Raw genomic sequence first — 17973 nt, 5'->3', positions numbered from 1 at the left:
CACGTTCATCACTTACCCTCTCACCCTTCTCTCCTTTGGGTCCCGCGAGTCCCTGAAACAGAGAGAGAGGTTTTAACATCGCCTCGATCGCCCATATCATGTGCACGCGTGTGTGTGACGTACCGGAGGGCCCTGGTCTCCTCTAGGTCCTGGAGGGCCGTTTTCTCCCGGGGCCCCAGGACCTCCTGGACCTCCCTGTTATAACCACACACACACACACACACGCATTGATTATTAAATAAAAATACAGAACAGTTAATATATTGTAATATAACTATAGTGCGTGTAAAATAAAAAAAATGGAGTATTCAATAAATATAATAAAACAAATATTTAATAACTTTTCAGAATTTAGAATGAGCTTTAATGTCTAACACACGAGTTTCCAGTGCAGAAGAAAAGTACAGACATACATATGGAGAAAAGGCAATAAAAAGTAAATATAACGATAATATTTAAATAAATAAAATAGTATAATACTTATTTTATGGTACAACTGTAAAATTACAATACCAATAATTACGTCTTAATTTCTCCATTTTCAAACATTAAACCATTTATTTAGTTCCAGCAAGTAAAGTGAAGTGCAGGAGTGTGTTCATTTACACACGTGCAGATCATGATCCAGAGCTTTAGAACAACGCACACACGCACACACACACACACACACACGCTCACAAGCGCTAACACACACACAGTAAATGATTCAGTAACTGATACTGAAACCCGTGATCATGATCTGCACGTGTGTAAATGAACACACTCCTGCACTTCACTCTCAAACACACAGCGCATGTGTGTATTCAATCACACTAACACACACATCACGACCCTGCTGTTAAACATGTTCATGAACTCACAATATTTCCCGGCGCTCCCACTCGTCCCTGAGGACCGTCTGGACCCGGCAGACCCTGTAGAGGACGAAACACACACGATCACACACACAAACACACACACACACACACACACACACACACAGCTGACAGACAGTTACCCGGGATCCTGGAGGCCCTTCACGTCCCGGAGAGCCCGGAGAACCAGGAACACCCTGCAGGAACACACACACATGAGGTCAGTGCAGCGGGACACACACACACACACACATGAGGTCAGTGCAGCGGGACACACACACACACACACATGAGGTCAGCGCATCGACACACACGCGCGCAAGTGTGTGGTTTACCTGCAGGCCTGGAGGACCGGCGTCTCCCTTCTGTCCCGTCTCGCCCGCAGCGCCCTGAACACACACACACACACACACACACCATCATATATCAGGCCTTCTGAACTCACACACACACACACACACACACACACACCATCATATATCAGGCCTTCTGAACACACACACACACACACACACACCAACCATCATATATCAGGCCTTCTGAACACACAATACTGACGTTATTTTGACTACTGAATGTTGTCAACTACAGTTTTTTGCTTCAAAATGATGTGAAAATGATCCTGCCTAATCATTCACATAAAACAATACAGTGATTTAAACTTTGTAAGAGATGTTTTGTTTGGAAAGGCAATATGCGTGGGGGCGTGAATGATCATGAATAATGCTGTGATTCACACCTGAGAACACAACGACCCGCATAATGAGCTGTATAATGACCCGCATAATGAGCTGTATAATGACCCGCATAATGAGCTGCATAATGAGCCTTTCATTCAGGTGTGTCACTGAGAGGGAATTACTAGAAAGAATTTGAGGACAAAAGAAATATATATATATATATATATATAATTCAAATATAAATGAAAGTCAAAAGCACATTTTTAGTACACAATCATACTTGGAAACTAATCCTGTTCATATAGGCTATATGGGCCATTCTACAGAACTGGTTCAAAGTTAGAGTTGGAAACATCTTGAATATTTTTTGTCTTTTTCCACAACTTTTGTATGCATGCAAATTGTATAATATCCAAAGAAAACATTTCTAGTAACTATGCAGTTAATTCTCATACTGTATTTTCAGAAATTTTTGGACTATATCCTCTCCCCAAATGTTTCACTAATAAAAAACAATAAATAATTTAATGAGAAGGCTTATATTGACCTGTTAAAGTCCCCATGAACCGGAAGTTGCAAACGACTTTTCTCCAGTGCTGTGACGTATTTCCCAGTGAAAGGGAATATTGAACAGAGGGCAGGGTTTGACTCTAGCGCTCCTCCTCTCCATCTCTCGCTCATTACAGACTAACGGTTTGAGGGGAGTGGTTAAGCGTTTTTCAACCCAAGCCGTCAAGCCTATGTCATCAGAGAGGGACCGCCATTCCAGTCCGGAAGTAACTTTTCAGACTTTGATTAAAGATTACCACGGCAAACAATTTTTTTCTGTGTCTTAACTTGCACGGATTAATTGTTCACCACAAGACTAGTAATATGCGCTAACAAAGTAAATAGGTTCAATTTTGATTTCATGCCGACTTTAAGATTCTGTTTCCATCTACCTTATAAATATATGTTTTGCTACTTTATTAAAAGGTTTTCACATGTAAATCAACAACAATTAAAATTTTAACAATATTTCAAGTGTAATCTTTCTTTGTAAAAAGTATACATTTTATCATACGTATTTCAAAGTTAAGGATTTATTAGTTTGAATATTGAAACAAACACTATAATAACATCTTAGTTGATGACTTTCTTTTTGACAAAACATACTATATAACATTTGAGCAGAAATTGGCGAACAAAAGCTTATTTGATGTGGCAGTAGTCTATTTTACAGTAAAAACTTTAGAATCTATCCAAAACTACTCAACCAAATGTTGTCTTTCATATTTCGTCTGTAACATATAGTTTTTATGATATATTAGGGTATATAAATGTTAATTTGCAGTTTAATACGTTGCTTATATAAAGACATTTTATTTCAACATATTTCAGTCGATTTTTACTCATCTCAGTATAGCAATATAGTTTGGTAAAAGCTGAACTAGTAGATGTGTTCATGTAAAAATAACATGTTTACTAATGTAAGTGCCTGTAAACAACAGCGCGCATCTGTGCCGTTCATTCACACACAGACACGCGGTTCATATTTAAACATCGTCTTTTTGCGGTTTACAGACACTGTTCCATATCGCGATTAGAACAAAGCACTTAAGAATAAAGAACTTACTATTCACAATCCTCAGCTGGATCCGTTGCTCCTCGAACTAAACCAGCACTTCTGAGGTAATATTACGATAGTATTATTCCTCACAGCGTCGCAAGACGACGTAAAGAACACGAGTCTGATTAAACTTGATGTGTGTTATCCAGCTGATGTGGGCGTTCACAGGTTTGCATGGATCGCTTCAGATCATTAGTGTTTGAATAGCGCGCGCTCTCCGTGGGCGTGGTCACATTAGCAGATAATGAGCTATAATGAGAACGACTGACATCTCTCTTTTCATTCAAATTACATAAACAGAGAATATTTGTTTTCGTTTTGGATTAGATCATTTAAAAGTAGACACTTAAATGATTATATAGATATATAGCTCATGCCTGTGTGACGAGTATTCGCTGAGTTTTAAGTTTAGAGACGTGCTCCAGAAAAGAAGTTCACGGAGATGCAGAGGCAGAAAGCACATCCTGATTATTTTCTTTATTTTGCAAAAGCACGATGTTTTGTTTCGACTGTAAGTGGACACATAAAAAGGTAGACATTTAACGGTTTATTTTTTCATATTTCTTAAGTCTGTATGACCAAAAATGACGGAGTATTTTAAAATAGTCTGTGTTATGAACGACTTTTATATTTGAAATTAATAGAACAAACCTAATGCATGTTCAGTGTGTGTGTGCAGTGAGTGTTCAGTGTGTGTTCAGTGTGTGTGTGTGCAGTGTGTGTACAGTGTGTGTGTTCAGTGTGTGTGTGCAGTGTGTGTGTGCAGTGAGTGTTCAGTGTGTGTGTGTGCAGTGTGTGTGCAGTGTGTGTGTTCAGTGTGTGTGTGTGTGCAGTGTGTGTGTGCAGTGTGTGTGTGCAGTGTGTGTTCAGTGTGTGTGTGCAGTGTGTGTGCAGTGTGCAGTGTGTGTGTGCAGTGTGTGTACAGTGTGTGTGTGCAGTGTGTCTTCAGTGTGTGTGTGTGCAGTGTGTGTGTGTGTGCAGTGTGTGTACAGTGTGTGTGTGCAGTGTGTGTGTGTGTGTGTGCAGTGTGTGTACAGTGTGTGTGTGCAGTGTGTGTGTGTGCAGTGTGTGTTCAGTGTGTGTGTGCAGTGTGTGTTCAGTGTGTGTGTGCAGTGTGTGTTCAGTGTGTGTGTTCAGTGAGTGTGCAGTGTGTGTGTTCAGTGAGTGTGTGTGTGTGTGCAGTGTGTCAAGTCAAGTCAAGTCAAGTTTATTTGTATAGCGCTTTTCACAATACAGATTGTATCAAAGCAGCTTCACAGTATTAAATTAAAATAATACAACAAAGTTTGTTTCAAGAGGAATTTATTGATTGATAAAATTAAATTAAATATCCCCAAAATATCCCCAACTGAGCAAGCCAAAGGCAACAGTGGCAAGGAACCGAAAAACTCCATCAAGTGACCTAATGGTGTCCTAAAACTCCATCAGGTGACCTAATGGAGAAAAAAAAACCTTGGGAGAACCCAGGCTCAGTCGGGGGCCAGTTCTCCTCTGGCATTTATGAGCTAGAGGCCGGATTGTAGTTTGAACTGTAGGATTATATGAATGCCTGGCTGAAGAGATGCGACTTTAATCTAGTTTTAAACTGGGAGAGCGAGTCTGAGCAACGAACAGTATCAGGAAGACTATTCCAGAGTTTTGGAGCCAAATGTGAAAATGCTCTCCCTCCTTTGGTGGTTCTGGATATCCTAGGTATGACCAAAAGCCTTGAATTTAGTGATCTTAAAGAGCGCGATGGATTATAGGGCGATAGAAGATCCGTTAAATAGACTGGAGCTAAGCCGTTTAGGGCTTTATAAGTCAGTAGCAATACCTTGTAATTAATACGGAACTTTATAGGTAACCAATGCAGTGATGATAAAATCGGTGTTATATGATCATATTTTCTTGATCTCGTAAGAACTCTAGCGGCGGCATTTTGGACTAACTGTAGCTTGTTTATTGAGGATGCAGGACAACCAGCTAATAAAGCATTACAGTAATCCAGTCTCGAGGTCATGAATGCATGAACTAACTTTTCTGCATCAGAAACTGATAGCATATTACGTAGCTTAGCAATGTTTCTAAGGTGGAAAAAGGCTGTTTTTGTAACATATGAAATATGATTTTCAAAAGACAGGTTGCAGTCGAGTATAACACCCAGGTCTTTTACTGTAGAGGATAAAGTAACAGGACATCCTATGATGTTAAAGTTGTATTGTGCGAGGTTTTGTGGGCGGTTTTTGAACCGATAAGTATTACCTCTGTCTTGTCTGGATTTAATAAAAGAAAATTACGCGTCATCCAATCTTTTATATCTTTAACACACTCTGTCAATTTGGAAAATTTAGCGTTTTCATCCGGCCTTGATGAAATATATATTTGAGTGTCATCAGCATAACAATGGAAACTAATTCCATGTTTCCTTATAATATTTCCAAGTGGCATCATATATATTGAAAATAACAGAGGGCCTAATACAGATCCCTGCGGCACTCCATAGTTTACTGGAGTTATGATCGATTTTTCTCCATTTAAATAGACAAAATGGTAGCGGTCAGATAGGTATGATTTGAACCAGCTTAATGCTTGTCCTTGAACACCAGTATAATTTTGTAGTCGATCTAAGAGTATTGTGTGATCTATAGTATCGAACGCAGCACTAAGATCAAGTAAAACTAGTATTGAGATACAGCCTTGGTCAGAAGCTAAAAGTAAATCATTTGTGATTTTAACGAGCGCAGTTTCAGTGCTATGATGCGGTCTGAATCCAGACTGAAACTTTTCATAGATATCATTTTGTTGCAAGAAAGAGCCCAGTTGAGCGGACACTACTTTTTCTAATATTTTAGACATAAATGGAAGATTTGAAATGGGTCTATAATTTGCTAGATTATTATGATCTAATTGTGGTTTCTTAATGAGAGGTTTTATAACTGCCAGTTTAAATGTTCTTGGAACATGACCTAGAGATAAAGACGAGTTAATAATATTGAGGAGAGGCTCTTCCACTACAGGTAACACTTCTTTCAGTAGTTTAGTTGGTATAGGATCTAATAAACATGTTGTTGTTTTAGATGAAGTGATAAGTTTATTTAACTCTTTTTGTTCTATAGTTGTAAAGCACTGTAATTGTTCTTGCGGGGTGATAATTGAAGCTGAATTATAAGGCCCGATTGAAGATTGAACGTTTACAATTGTGGTTCTGATGCTTTCTATTTTCTCAGTGAAGAAGTTCATGAAATCATTACTACTGAACTGTAACGGGATATTTTGTTCGGGTGACGTCTGTTTATTTGTTAGTCTAGCCACGGTGTTAAATAAAAACCTTGGATTGTTTTGGTTGTTTTCTATTAGTTTGCGGAGGTGCTCAGCCCTGGCCGCTTTTAGGGCCTTTTTATAACGTGACATACTGTCTTTCCACGCGATTCTAAAGACCTCTAAATTAGTTTGTTTCCATTTACGCTCTAAAATACGGGTTTCTCTCTTTAAAACATGCGTAGTATTGTTATACCATGGTGCTTTATTTTTCTCTCTGACCTTTTTTAATTTAATAGGTGCAACCACATCCAATGTTCTAGAGAGAATGGTGCTCATAGTGCTAGTTAGTTCTTCTAGTTCATCTGTTTGTTTGGGTTCAGGCAGCAGCTGAGACAGATTAGATAAGCAATTTGAGAAATTATCTATGGTGGATGGGAGGATTGTTCTGCCTGGTTGATAACGCGACGCCGCATGACATATTACAGCAGTACGTAATATGCAAGTTACCATGTAGTGATCAGTGACTTCATCACTTTGTGGAATGATATCTATATCGGTTGGATCGGTTCCATGTGATATAATTAAATCGAGTGTATGATTAAGACGATGTGTTGGTCCGGTGACGTTTTGCTTGACCCCAAATGAATTTAATAAATCTGTAAACGCAGCTCCTAACGCATCATTTGTGTTATCTACGTGTATGTTAAAATCTCCAACAATTAATGCTTTATCGACATTGACTAATAGGTCTGAGAGAAAATCTGCAAACTCTTTTAGGAAATCAGCGTAAGGCCCTGGCGGTCTATTTACGGTAGCCAAGGCTAGAGATAATAGGGATGTTTTTCTAACATCTAAGAGCGTAACATTTAGTACAAGTACTTCAAATGAAATAAACTTATAACCCGTTTTCTGAGTAACATTTAGAATATCTCTATAAATGGTTGCAACACCTTCGCCACGACCAATCAGACGGGGCTCATGCTTATAACAGTATCCAGGAGGAGTAGACTCATTAATACCGAAATAATCATTTGGTTTAAGCCAGGTTTCAGTAAGGCAAAGTATATCGAAGCTATTATCTGTGACTATTTCATTTACAATAACTGCCTTAGGTGTGAGTGATCTAATGTTTAGAAGACCTAGCTTTAGAAATAGTTTTTGTTTACTAATAGCAACATTTTCTGTTTTAATAACAATTAGATTTTTCCTAGATCCTGCATTAGATTTATTATTTGATCTCACTAAACGAGGAATAGACACGGTTTCTATGCAATGTTCTACACTAGTATTTATATCAGTTGAATTGGTGCAGCAGAGACTATGATTTGGACTTTTGGTTACTAGTCAAAGGGTATTTAACATTTTGGAGATGTTATCTGACAGAAGAGCCGCTCCGAATCTGCTTGGGTGTAAGCCATCAGCACGGAAAAGCCTAGGTCGCTCCCAAAACAGATTCCAATTATTTACATAGAGCAGTTTCTGCTCATTGCACCATGACATTAACCATTCATGTAGCGCAAATAATCTGCTGAACTTTTCATGCCCTAATCGGTACGTGGGAAGCGGTCCTGACACAATGATCGTTGTTTCAGGCAATGTGCTGCGTACCGTATCGATCAGATTCCTGAAGTCTTTCTTCAGAATCTCCGTCTGGCGCAGCCTGATGTCGTTCACTCCCGCGTGCAGGACCACAGTTCCGACGCGCTCGTCACCGTTCAGGATCTCGGGAACGCGAGCAGCGATTTCAGAAACACGAGCACCAGGAAAGCAGTGACTGTGCACCTTACTTTTACCTAACGTAGCGTGTACGTGCCGAACGATGGAATCGCCGATGATCACAGCATCGCGTTCTGTTTCGCGTAGAGGGGAGAAGCGGTTTTGTGTGGATAACTCGAAAACCGGGAGGGTCGGAGAAAGTCTTGGTCTAAACCTGACTCGCGTCTTCCGCTGCGGAACCACCCAGGCTTCGTGGTGGCGTGTTGGAGCAGACGCGTAGACACGGTCGGAGTCAGCGGGTTAGTAACGTTAAACACTGATTTGTGTGCATCGGCACGTGATGTTTCAAGAGCCAAACACCGGTCTCTCAGCTCGGCCTGTCTCAATAAAAGGTTGTGGATCTGTTTCTCAACAGCTTCCAGCTCAGACTGCAGTGCGTGCAGCTCAAATGTGTCCTCACCTGCACCAAAAGGTAGACTACTTACATCTGATATATTCGCCATTTTAACAGATGGACAGTGAGTTAGCAACGAAGCTACCAGTGATGCTATCAATATTAATACTAATTTATATTATAAGTTTGTTTGTTTGTAAGTGAGTGTGGAGAAGACGCGTTCAGCCGTGATCCACGGACGTACCTTTAAGAGTATGCAGCGTTGGATCACTAATAGGCTTGAGACGCGTCTGCTCAACAGTCCGCGTTGTAACAATGAGGTTTGAGCAGTAGTGCTTCTCAGTGAGGAAAAGTAGAAAATCTTCGTTGTAAGCGAGTTTAAAGAGAAAAATCAAGAATTATAAATCAAATCGATAGAGCTCCAAAAACAACAACGCATTCAGACGCAACGCATGATAATAACAGGACAAGACATTACTCACCGTGTTTGTTGAGTGTTTCTTACTCACCTGAGCTTTTATGAACTCAAAGGCGCGAGAGAAAATAGATAAATAAAAATAGCTGAGCGCACGGGTGGCGCGTTAACAGGCTAGCGAATTACTAGCGTGTTGTGCTAGTAGTAACGGAAGCGAGCGATGTCAGGGTTGGGTAAGCTGTATTTAGTAGTAATGTAAACAACTAGAAATTGTAGTAAATGATGGTTCAAAACAAGGAAATACGAGGCTAAGACGGAGCTTACAGCACCAAAGCAAGCACACTCACAGCAGGCAGCGAGGCAGAGAGAAAAATCAAGAATTATAAATCAAATCGATAGAGCTCCAAAAACAACAACGTATTCAGACGCGACGCATGATAATAACAGGACAAGACATTACTCACCGTGTTTGTTGAGTGATTCTTACTCACCTGAGCTTTTATGAACTCAAAGGCGCGAGCACGCGAGAGAAAATAAATAAATAAAAATAGCTGAGCGCACGGGTGGCGCGTTAACAGGCTAGCGAATTACCAGCGTGTTGTGCTAGTAGTAACGGAAGCGAGCGATGTTGGGTAAGCTGTATTTAGTAGTAGTATAAACAACTAGAAATTGTAGTAAATGATGGTTCAAAACAAGGAAATACGAGGCTATACGAGGCTAATACGGAGCTTACAGCACCGAAGCAGACAAACTCACAGCAGGCAGCGAGGCAGACAGGAGCAATCGAGCAGTGTGTGGTCAGTATGTGTGCAGTGAGTGTTCAATGTGTGTGCAGTGTGTGTGCAGTGTGTGTGTGTGTGTGTGTGTGTGTGTGTGTGTGTGTGTGTGTGTGTGTGTGTGTGTGTGTGTGTGCAGTGAGTGTGTGTGTTCAGTATGTGTGCAGTGAGGGTTCAATGTGTGTTCAGTGTGTGTGTGTGCGTGTGTGTGTGTGTGTGTGTGTGCAGTGTGTGTACAGTGTGTGTTCAGTGTGTGTTCAGTGAGTGTGCAGTGTGTGTTCAGTGTGTGTTCAGTGTGTGTGTGCAGTGTGTGTGTGCAGTGAGTGTGTGTGTGTACAGTGTGTGTTCAGTGTGTGTGTTCAGTGAGTGTGCAGTGTGTGTGTTCAATGAGTGTGTGTGTGCAGTGTGTGTTCAGTATGTGTGCAGTGAGTGTTCAATGTGTGTTCAGTGTGTGTGCAGTAGTGTGTGTGTGCAGTGTGTGTACAGTGTCAAGTCAAGTTTATTGTATAGCGCTTTTCACAATACAGATTGTATTGTGTTCAGTGTGTGTTCAGTGTGTGTTCAGTGAGTGTGCAGTGTGTGTTCAGTGAGTGTGTGTGTGCAGTGTGTGTTCAGTATGTGTGCAGTGAGTGTTCAGTGTGTGTGCAGTGAGTGTTCAGTGTGTGTGCAGTGAGTGTTCAGTGTGTGTGTTCAGTGAGTGTTCAGTGTGTGTGTTCAGTGAGTGTGCAGTGTGTGTTCAGTGGGTGTTCAGTGTGTGTGTTCAGTGGGTGTGCAGTGTGTGTGTTCAGTGAGTGTGCAGTGTGTGTTCAGTGTGTGTGCAGTGAGTGTTCAGTGTGTGTGCAGTGAGTGTTCAGTGTGTGTGTTCAGTGGGTGTGCAGTGTGTGTGTTCAGTGAGTGTGCAGTGTGTGTGCAGTGTGTGTTCAGTATGTGTGCAGTGAGTGTTCAGTGTGTGTGTTCAGTGAGTGTTCAGTGTGAGTGTTCAGTGAGTGTGCAGTGTGTGTTCAGTGGGTGTTCAGTGTGTGTGTTCAGTGAGTGTTCAGTGTGTGTGTTCAGTGAGTGTTCAGTGTGTGTGTTCAGTGGGTGTGCAGTGTGTGTGTTCAGTGAGTGTGCAGAGTGTGTGCAGTGTGTGTTCAGTGTGTGTGCAGTGAGTGTTCAGTGTGTGTGTTCAGTGAGTGTTCAGTGTGAGTGTTCAGTGAGTGTGCAGTGTGTGTTCAGTGGGTGTTCAGTGTGTGTGTTCAGTGAGTGTTCAGTGTGTGTGTTCAGTGAGTGTGCAGTGTGTGTGTTCAGTGAGTGTGCAGTGTGTGTGTTCAGTGGGTGTTCAGTGGGTGTTCAGTGAGTGTTCAGTGAGTGTTCAGTGTGTGTGTGTTCAGTGGGTGTTCAGTGTGTGTTCAGTGAGTGTGTGTGTGCAGTGTGATGTTCAGTATGTGTGATGTGCTCACGGTGTGATGTAGCTCAGTGGTAAGAGCATTGCGTTAACAACGCAAGGTTGTGGGTTCGATCCCAGGGGATTGCACATACCAATGTATAAATGTATAGGATAATGCAATGTAAGTCGCTTTGGATAAAAGTGTCTGCCAAATGCATAAATGTAAATGTAACAAAATTTTGAGATGGAGATGGTGGTCTAGTGGGTTAAACCACTGAACTGGTAAATCGAAGGTTGCTGGTTCGATCCCAGCAGTCACCACCAGTGTGTCCTTGAGCAAGACACTTTACTCCACGTTGCTCCAGGGGGATTGTCCCTGTAATAAGTGCACTGTAAGTCGCTTTGGATAAAAGCGTCTGCCAAATGCATAAATGTAAATGTAAATGTATGTGTGCAGTGAGTGTTCAGTGTGTGTTCAGTGAGTGTGTGTGTGCAGTGTGTGTGCAGTATGTGTGCAGTGTGTGTTCAGTGAGTGTGGATGTTCAGTGTGTGAGTGTTCAGTGAGTGTTCAGTGGGTGTTCAGTGTGGGTGTTCAGTGAGTGTTCAGTGTGTGTGTTCAGTGGGTGTTCGGTGTTTGTGTTCAGTGAGTGTTCAGTGTGTTCAGTGTGTGTGTTCAGTGGGTGTTCAGTGTGTGTGTTCAGTGAGTGTGCAGTGAGTGTGCAGTGTGTGTTTTACCGGGGGGCCTCTGATGGAGCGTCCGCTGGGCCCCGGAGGACCGGGAGGCCCCTGAGCTCCTGGAACACCAGCGTCCCCAACCGGACCAACCGGACCCTGCAAACACACACAACATCTGTGCACATCTACTCCTATTACAGTCTCTGAGAAATGTTAGTAAGTGAGGTGGATTGTGGGTAATTCAGTACCACAGGGCCGGGTTCCCCTCGATCTCCTCTGGCTCCTCTGGTACCAGAACCTCCCTGCCACACACACACACACACACACACACACACACACACACACACAGAGTCAGTGACTGATGTCTGAGATGATGATGATGATGATGATTAAGGGCTCGTACCGGGGGCCCAGGGGGGCCGGGGGGGCCCTTGCTGTCCTGAGTGCAGGTACAGGCACGCGGGAGAGATGGACACTCGGATTCTTTCCTCTGAAACACACACACACACAGCAGCTGAACACACACTGCTCACTTACACACGTCAATCTCCCAGTGAGTCGCTACTGTGCGTTCAAATCATTTACATGAATCAATGAATCAATTCATAGGTCAGATTCAACGATTTGTTTTTTATCAAAAATGCTAAACAAAAATTAGTCATGCCACTTTGGCGAATAACTAAGTGTGAGTTTTAGTACTAAAATGACTAAAACTGAAATAAAAATAAATGAAAGCTAAATAGAAAAAGAAATATTTAAAAATGAGTAAAAAGGATAAAAGCACATACAAATATTATTAAAATAAACAATAAAATTACAATAAAAGCTAATTAAAAATATTAACTATTATAAAACAGTATATAAAAATATGTCATATATAACACTGCCATTAAGATAACTGTAAACATGCAAATATTTTATTAAATGATAGAAATATAAACTTAACATTTCAGGGGTATTTTTACTTCTACATTTTAATCTACACGACAGCAAAGATGTTTGCACACACACACACAGTCACACACACATGCTCACGCATACGCGTACACACATGCTCACGCATACGCGTGCACACACACACACACACACACACACACACACGCGCACTCTCACACTCACACGCTCACGCACTCCCAAACACACTCATACACACACACACACACACACACACTCACACACATCCACACACACACACACACTCACACTCACACTCACACACTCACATGCTCACGCACTCCCAAACACACTCATACACACACACACACACGCTCACACACATCCACACACTCTCACACTTGCACACATAGACACACACACACACACACACACACTCACCAGGCTGGGCAGCTCGCAGCATTTGTCCCGTCGAGCCCATGACGTGCTGCACACGATATCAAAGGACTGCAGCTGAAACTAAACACACACACACAGATGTGAGACATGTTATTCTAACCATGAACTGCATTTATGCATGACTTTCCCTTTGATCTCCCACACACACACACGGTACCGGAGCAGAGTTGTCTTTGGAGTCTCGGGATCGAACCATCCGGCCGAGCACCTCGACCCCGTCAGTGCTGATGTTTCTGGCTGCGTTCACAGGCTTCTCTCCCGCTGACTTACAGTCCACCATGACCAGAGCCAAGGTCTTGCTCACTGCGATGTGCAGCTGCGCTCACACACACACACACACACACACACACACACACACACACACACACACACACACACACAGCTCTGAATTATGCTGCATTAGACAACAGGACTTTCACAGACTGATTCTCCTGCGCTTTGTGATTCTGACCTTGTGGAAACTGCCATAGAAGAGTTTCTGGATTTCCGCCCCCTCAAATGTCACCGTCTGAAAATCGCCCTTATAATCGGTGTTGAAAAAAGTCAGAGTCTTTCCTGCATCTGTGAAGAGAAGTGAACTGACCTCACATGAAGCAAAATGAGATTTGCATTTCATTTCAAAAGCACATTTTTATATTGATGCACCAGTTCATGCATCCCTCAGAATCGAACCCGTGACCTTGTGTTGCTGCATGCGTGTTACTCACTGTCCAGAATGACTCCCACTAACGGCTCATTGTTGTTGTTGAGGATTTCCCACAATGCGAAGGGCTCCTGTGGGGTTTCCGGGAGCAGCCGGAAGAGAAGGGTGATGGTGTAGTCTGACGGCAGACCCTCCGGGTGGATGAACCTGGGAGAGAGTTTAGTCTGACTTCATTTCACAACAACATCTCCAGCTCTGTGTGTTTTCACGGTTCGGCGAGTATGAGCGTGTGTGGCGAGCGTGAGTGTAAGTGGCGAGCGTGACTATGAGCGTGAACATGAGTATGAGCGTGTGTATGAACGTTTGTATGAGCGTGAGCATGAGTATTAGCGTGTGTGGCAAACGTGAGTATGAGTATGAGCGTGTGTGGCGAGTGTGAGTATGAGCGTGAGCGTGAGCATGAGCGTGTGTGGTGAGCGTAAGCATGAGCGCGAGTATGAGCGCGAGTATGAGTGTGTGTGGCAAGCACGAGTATGTGCGTGTGTGGTGAGCATGAGTATGAGCATGAGTATGAGCGTGCGTGGTGAGCGTGAGTATGAGCGTGTGTGGCGAGCGTGAGTATGAGCGTGTGTGTGAGCGTGAGCGTGTGTGTGAGCGTGAGTATGAGTGTGAGTATGAGCGTGTGTGGTGAGCGTGAGTATGAGCGTGAGTATGAGTGTGAGTATGAGCGTGTGTGGTGAGCGTGAGTATGAGCGTGAGTATGAGCGTGTGTGGTGAGCGTGAGTATGAGTGTGAGTATGAGCGTGTGTGGTGAGCGTGAGTATGAGTGTGAGTGTGAGTATGAGCGTGTGTGGTGAGTATGAGCATGAGCGTGAGCATGAGTATGAGCGTGAACATGAGTATGAGCGTGTGTATGAACGTCTGTATGAGCGTGAGCATGAGTATTAGCGTGTGTGGCAAACGTGAGCATGAGTATTAGCGTGTGTGGCAAACGTGAGTATGAGTATGAGCGTGTGTGGCGAGTGTGAGTATGAGCGTGTGTGGTGAGCGTGAGTATGAGTGTGAGTATGAGCGTGTGTGGTGAGCGTGAGTATGAGCGTGAGTATGAGTATGAGTATGAGTGTGAGTGTGAGTGTGAGTATGAGTATGAGTGTGAGTATGAGCGTGTGTGGTGAGCGTGAGTATGAGCGTGAGTATGAGCGTGAGTATGAGCGTGAGTATGAGCGTGTGTGGTGAGCGTGAGTATGAGCGTGAGTATGAGTATGAGTATGAGTGTGAGTATGAGTGTGAGTATGAGCGTGTGTGGTGAGCGTGAGTATGAGCGTGTGTGGCGAGTGTGAGTATGAGCGTGAGTATGAGTGTGAGTATGAGCGTGTGTGGTGAGCGTGAGTATGAGCGTGTGTGGCGAGCGTGAGTATGAGCGTGTGTGTGAGCGTGAGCGTGTGTGTGAGCGTGAGTATGAGTGTGAGTATGAGTGAGTATGAGCGTGTGTGGTGAGCGTGAGTATGAGCGTGAGTATGAGTGTGTGTGTGAGCATGACTATGAGCACGAATATGAGTGTGTGTGGCGAGCGTGAGTATGAACATGAGTATGAGCATGTGTGGTGAGCGTGAGTACGAGCGTGTGTGGCGAGCGTGTGTGGTGGGCGTGAGCGTGTGTGTGAGTGTGTGTGGCGAGCGTGAGTATGAGCATGAGTATGAGCGTGTGTGGCGAGCGTGACTATGAGCGCGAGTATGAGTGTGTGTGGCGAGCGTGAGTATGAGCGCAAGTATGAGCGTGTGTGGTGAGCGTGAGTATGAATGTGTGTGGCGAGCGTGAGTATGAGCGTGTGTGGTGAGCGTGAGTATGAATGTGTGTGGCGAGCGCGAGTATGAGCTTGAGTATGAGCGTGTGTGGTGAGCGTGAGTATAAATGTGTGTGGTGAGCGTGAGTATGAGCTTGAGTATGAGCGTGTGTGGTGAGCGTGAGTATGAGCGCGAGTATGAACGTGTGTGTGGTGAGCGTGAGTATGAGCGTGTGTGGTGAGCGTGAGTATGAGCTCGAGTATGAGCGTGTGTGGTGAGCGCGAGTATGAGCGTGAGTATGAGCGTGTGTGGTGAGCAGAGTATGAATGTGTGTGGTGAGCGTGAGTATGAGCTTGAGTATGAGCGTGTGTGGTGAGCGTGAGTATGAGCGCGAGTATGAACGTGTGTGTGGTGAGCGTGAGTATGAGCGTGTGTGGTGAGCGTGAGTATGAGCTCGAGTATGAGCGTGTGTGGTGAGCGCGAGTATGAGCGTGAGTATGAGCGTGTGTGGTGAGCAGAGTATGAATGTGTGTGGTGAGCATGAGTATGAGCGCGAGTATGAGCGTGTGTGGTGAGCGTGAGTATGAATGTGTGTGGCGAGCGTGAGTATGAGCGCGAGTATGAGCGTGTGTGGTGAGCGTGAGTATGAATGTGTGTGGCGAGCGTGAGTATGAGCGCGAGTATGAGCGTGTGTGGTGAGCGTGAATATGAATGTGTGTGGCGAGCGTGAGTATGAGCGCGAGTATGAGCGTGTGTGGTGAGCGTGAGTATGAATGTGTGTGGCGAGCGTGAGTATGAGCGTGAGTATGAGTGTGAGTGTGAGTGAGTGTGAGCATGAGTGTGAGTATGAGCGCGTGTGAGCATGAGTGTGAGTATGAGCGCGAGTATGAACGTGTGAGTGTGAGTGTGAGTATGAGCTTGAGTATGAGCGTGTGTGGTGAGCGTGAGTATAAATGTGTGTGGTGAGCGTGAGTATGAGCTTGAGTATGAGCGTGTGTGGTGAGCGTGAGTATGAGCGCGAGTATGAACGTGTGTGTGGTGAGCGTGAGTATGAGCGTGTGTGGTGAGCGTGAGTATGAGCGTGTGTGGTGAGCGTGAGTATGAGCTCGAGTATGAGCGTGTGTGGTGAGCGCGAGTATGAGCACGAGTATGAGCGTGTGTGGTGAGCGTGAGTATGAATGTGTGTGGCGAGCGTGAGTATGAGTGCAAGTATGAACGTGTGTGGTGAGCGTGAGTATGAGCGTGTGTGGTGAGCGTGAGTATGAGCTCGAGTATGAGCGTGTGTGGTGAGCGCAAGTATGAGCGCGAGTATGAGCGTGTGTGGTGAGCGTGTGTATGAATGTGTGTGGCGAGCGTGAGTATGAGCGCGAGTATGAGCATGTGTGGTGAGCGTGAGTATGAATGTGTGTGGCGAGCGCGAGTATGAGCTCGAGTATGAGCGTGTGTGGTGAGCGCGAGTATGAGCTTGAGTATGAGCGCGAGTATGAGCATGTGTGGTGAGCGTGAGTATGAATGTGTGTGGCGAGCGCGAGTATGAGCTTGAGTATGAGCGTGTGTGGTGAGCGCGAGTATGAGCTCGAGTATGAGCGCGAGTATGAGTATGAGCGTGAGTGTGAGTATGAGTGTGAGTGTGAGTATGAGTGTGAGTATGAGCGTGTGTGGTGAGCGTGAGTATGAGCGTGAGTATGAGCGTGTGTGCGAGCGTGAGTATGAGCATGAGCGTGAGCATGAGTATGAGCGTGAACATGAGTATGAGCGTGTGTATGAACGTCTGTATGAGCGTGAGCATGAGTATTAGCGTGTGTGGCAAACGTGAGTATGAGTATGAGCGTGTGTGGCGAGTGTGAGTATGAGCGTGAACGTGAGTATGAGCGTGAGTATGAGCGTGAGCGTGAGCATGAGTATGAGCGTGAACATGAGTATAAGCGTGTGTATGAACGTCTGTATGAGCGTGAGCATGAGTATTAGCATGTGTGGCAAACGTGAGTATGAGTATGAGCGTGTGTGGCGAGTGTGTGTGGCGAGCGTGAGTATGAGCATGAGTATGAGCGTGTGTGGCGAGCGTGACTATGAGCGCGAGTATGAGTGTGTGTGGCGAGCGTGAGTATGAGCGCAAGTATGAGCGTGTGTGGTGAGCATGAGTATGAGCGCGAGTATGAGTGTGTGTGGCGAGCATGAGTATGAGCGCGAGTATGAGTGTGTGTGTGGTGAGCATGAGTATGAGCGCGAGTATGAGTGTGTGTGGCGAGCGGGAGTATGAGCGCGAGTATGAGCGTTGTGGTGAGCGTGAGTATGAGCGTGAGTATGAGCGTGTGTGGTGAGCGTGAGTATGAATGTGTGTGGCGAGCGCGAGTATGGGCTTGAGAATGAGCGTGTGTGGTGAGCGTGAGTATGAATGTGTGTGGTGAGTATGAGCGCGAGTATGAGCTTGAGTATGAGCGTGTGTGGTGAGCGTGAGTATGAATGTG

The 17973-nt window shown here is 44.4% G+C and overlaps 1 protein-coding gene across 1 annotated transcript in view; it reads right to left on the bottom strand.

Annotated features, from left to right (window-relative positions):
* The window catches only part of LOC309491414 (collagen alpha-1(XIV) chain-like), a gene marked incomplete at its 5' end in the record, with an annotated part of 42861 nt that overhangs the window by 12555 nt on the left and 12333 nt on the right, over positions 1-17973 (bottom strand). The window contains 12 exons of the mRNA XM_082190476.1: positions 4-52; positions 124-195; positions 861-914; positions 998-1051; positions 1190-1243; positions 11786-11881; positions 11974-12027; positions 12129-12215; positions 13061-13138; positions 13236-13394; positions 13530-13639; positions 13786-13928. Of these exons, the coding sequence (XP_082046602.1) occupies positions 4-52; positions 124-195; positions 861-914; positions 998-1051; positions 1190-1243; positions 11786-11881; positions 11974-12027; positions 12129-12215; positions 13061-13138; positions 13236-13394; positions 13530-13639; positions 13786-13928 (1010 nt within the window). The remainder of the gene's footprint in view (positions 1-3; positions 53-123; positions 196-860; positions 915-997; positions 1052-1189; positions 1244-11785; positions 11882-11973; positions 12028-12128; positions 12216-13060; positions 13139-13235; positions 13395-13529; positions 13640-13785; positions 13929-17973) is intronic.

This window comes from Leuciscus leuciscus (genome assembly GCF_965113295.1).
Source record: "Leuciscus leuciscus genome assembly, contig: HAP1_SCAFFOLD_233, whole genome shotgun sequence".
Lineage (NCBI taxonomy): Eukaryota > Metazoa > Chordata > Actinopteri > Cypriniformes > Leuciscidae > Leuciscus > Leuciscus leuciscus.
The sequence above is the reverse complement of the archived record's forward strand: the minus strand, read 5'-3'. Positions and strand labels throughout refer to the sequence as shown.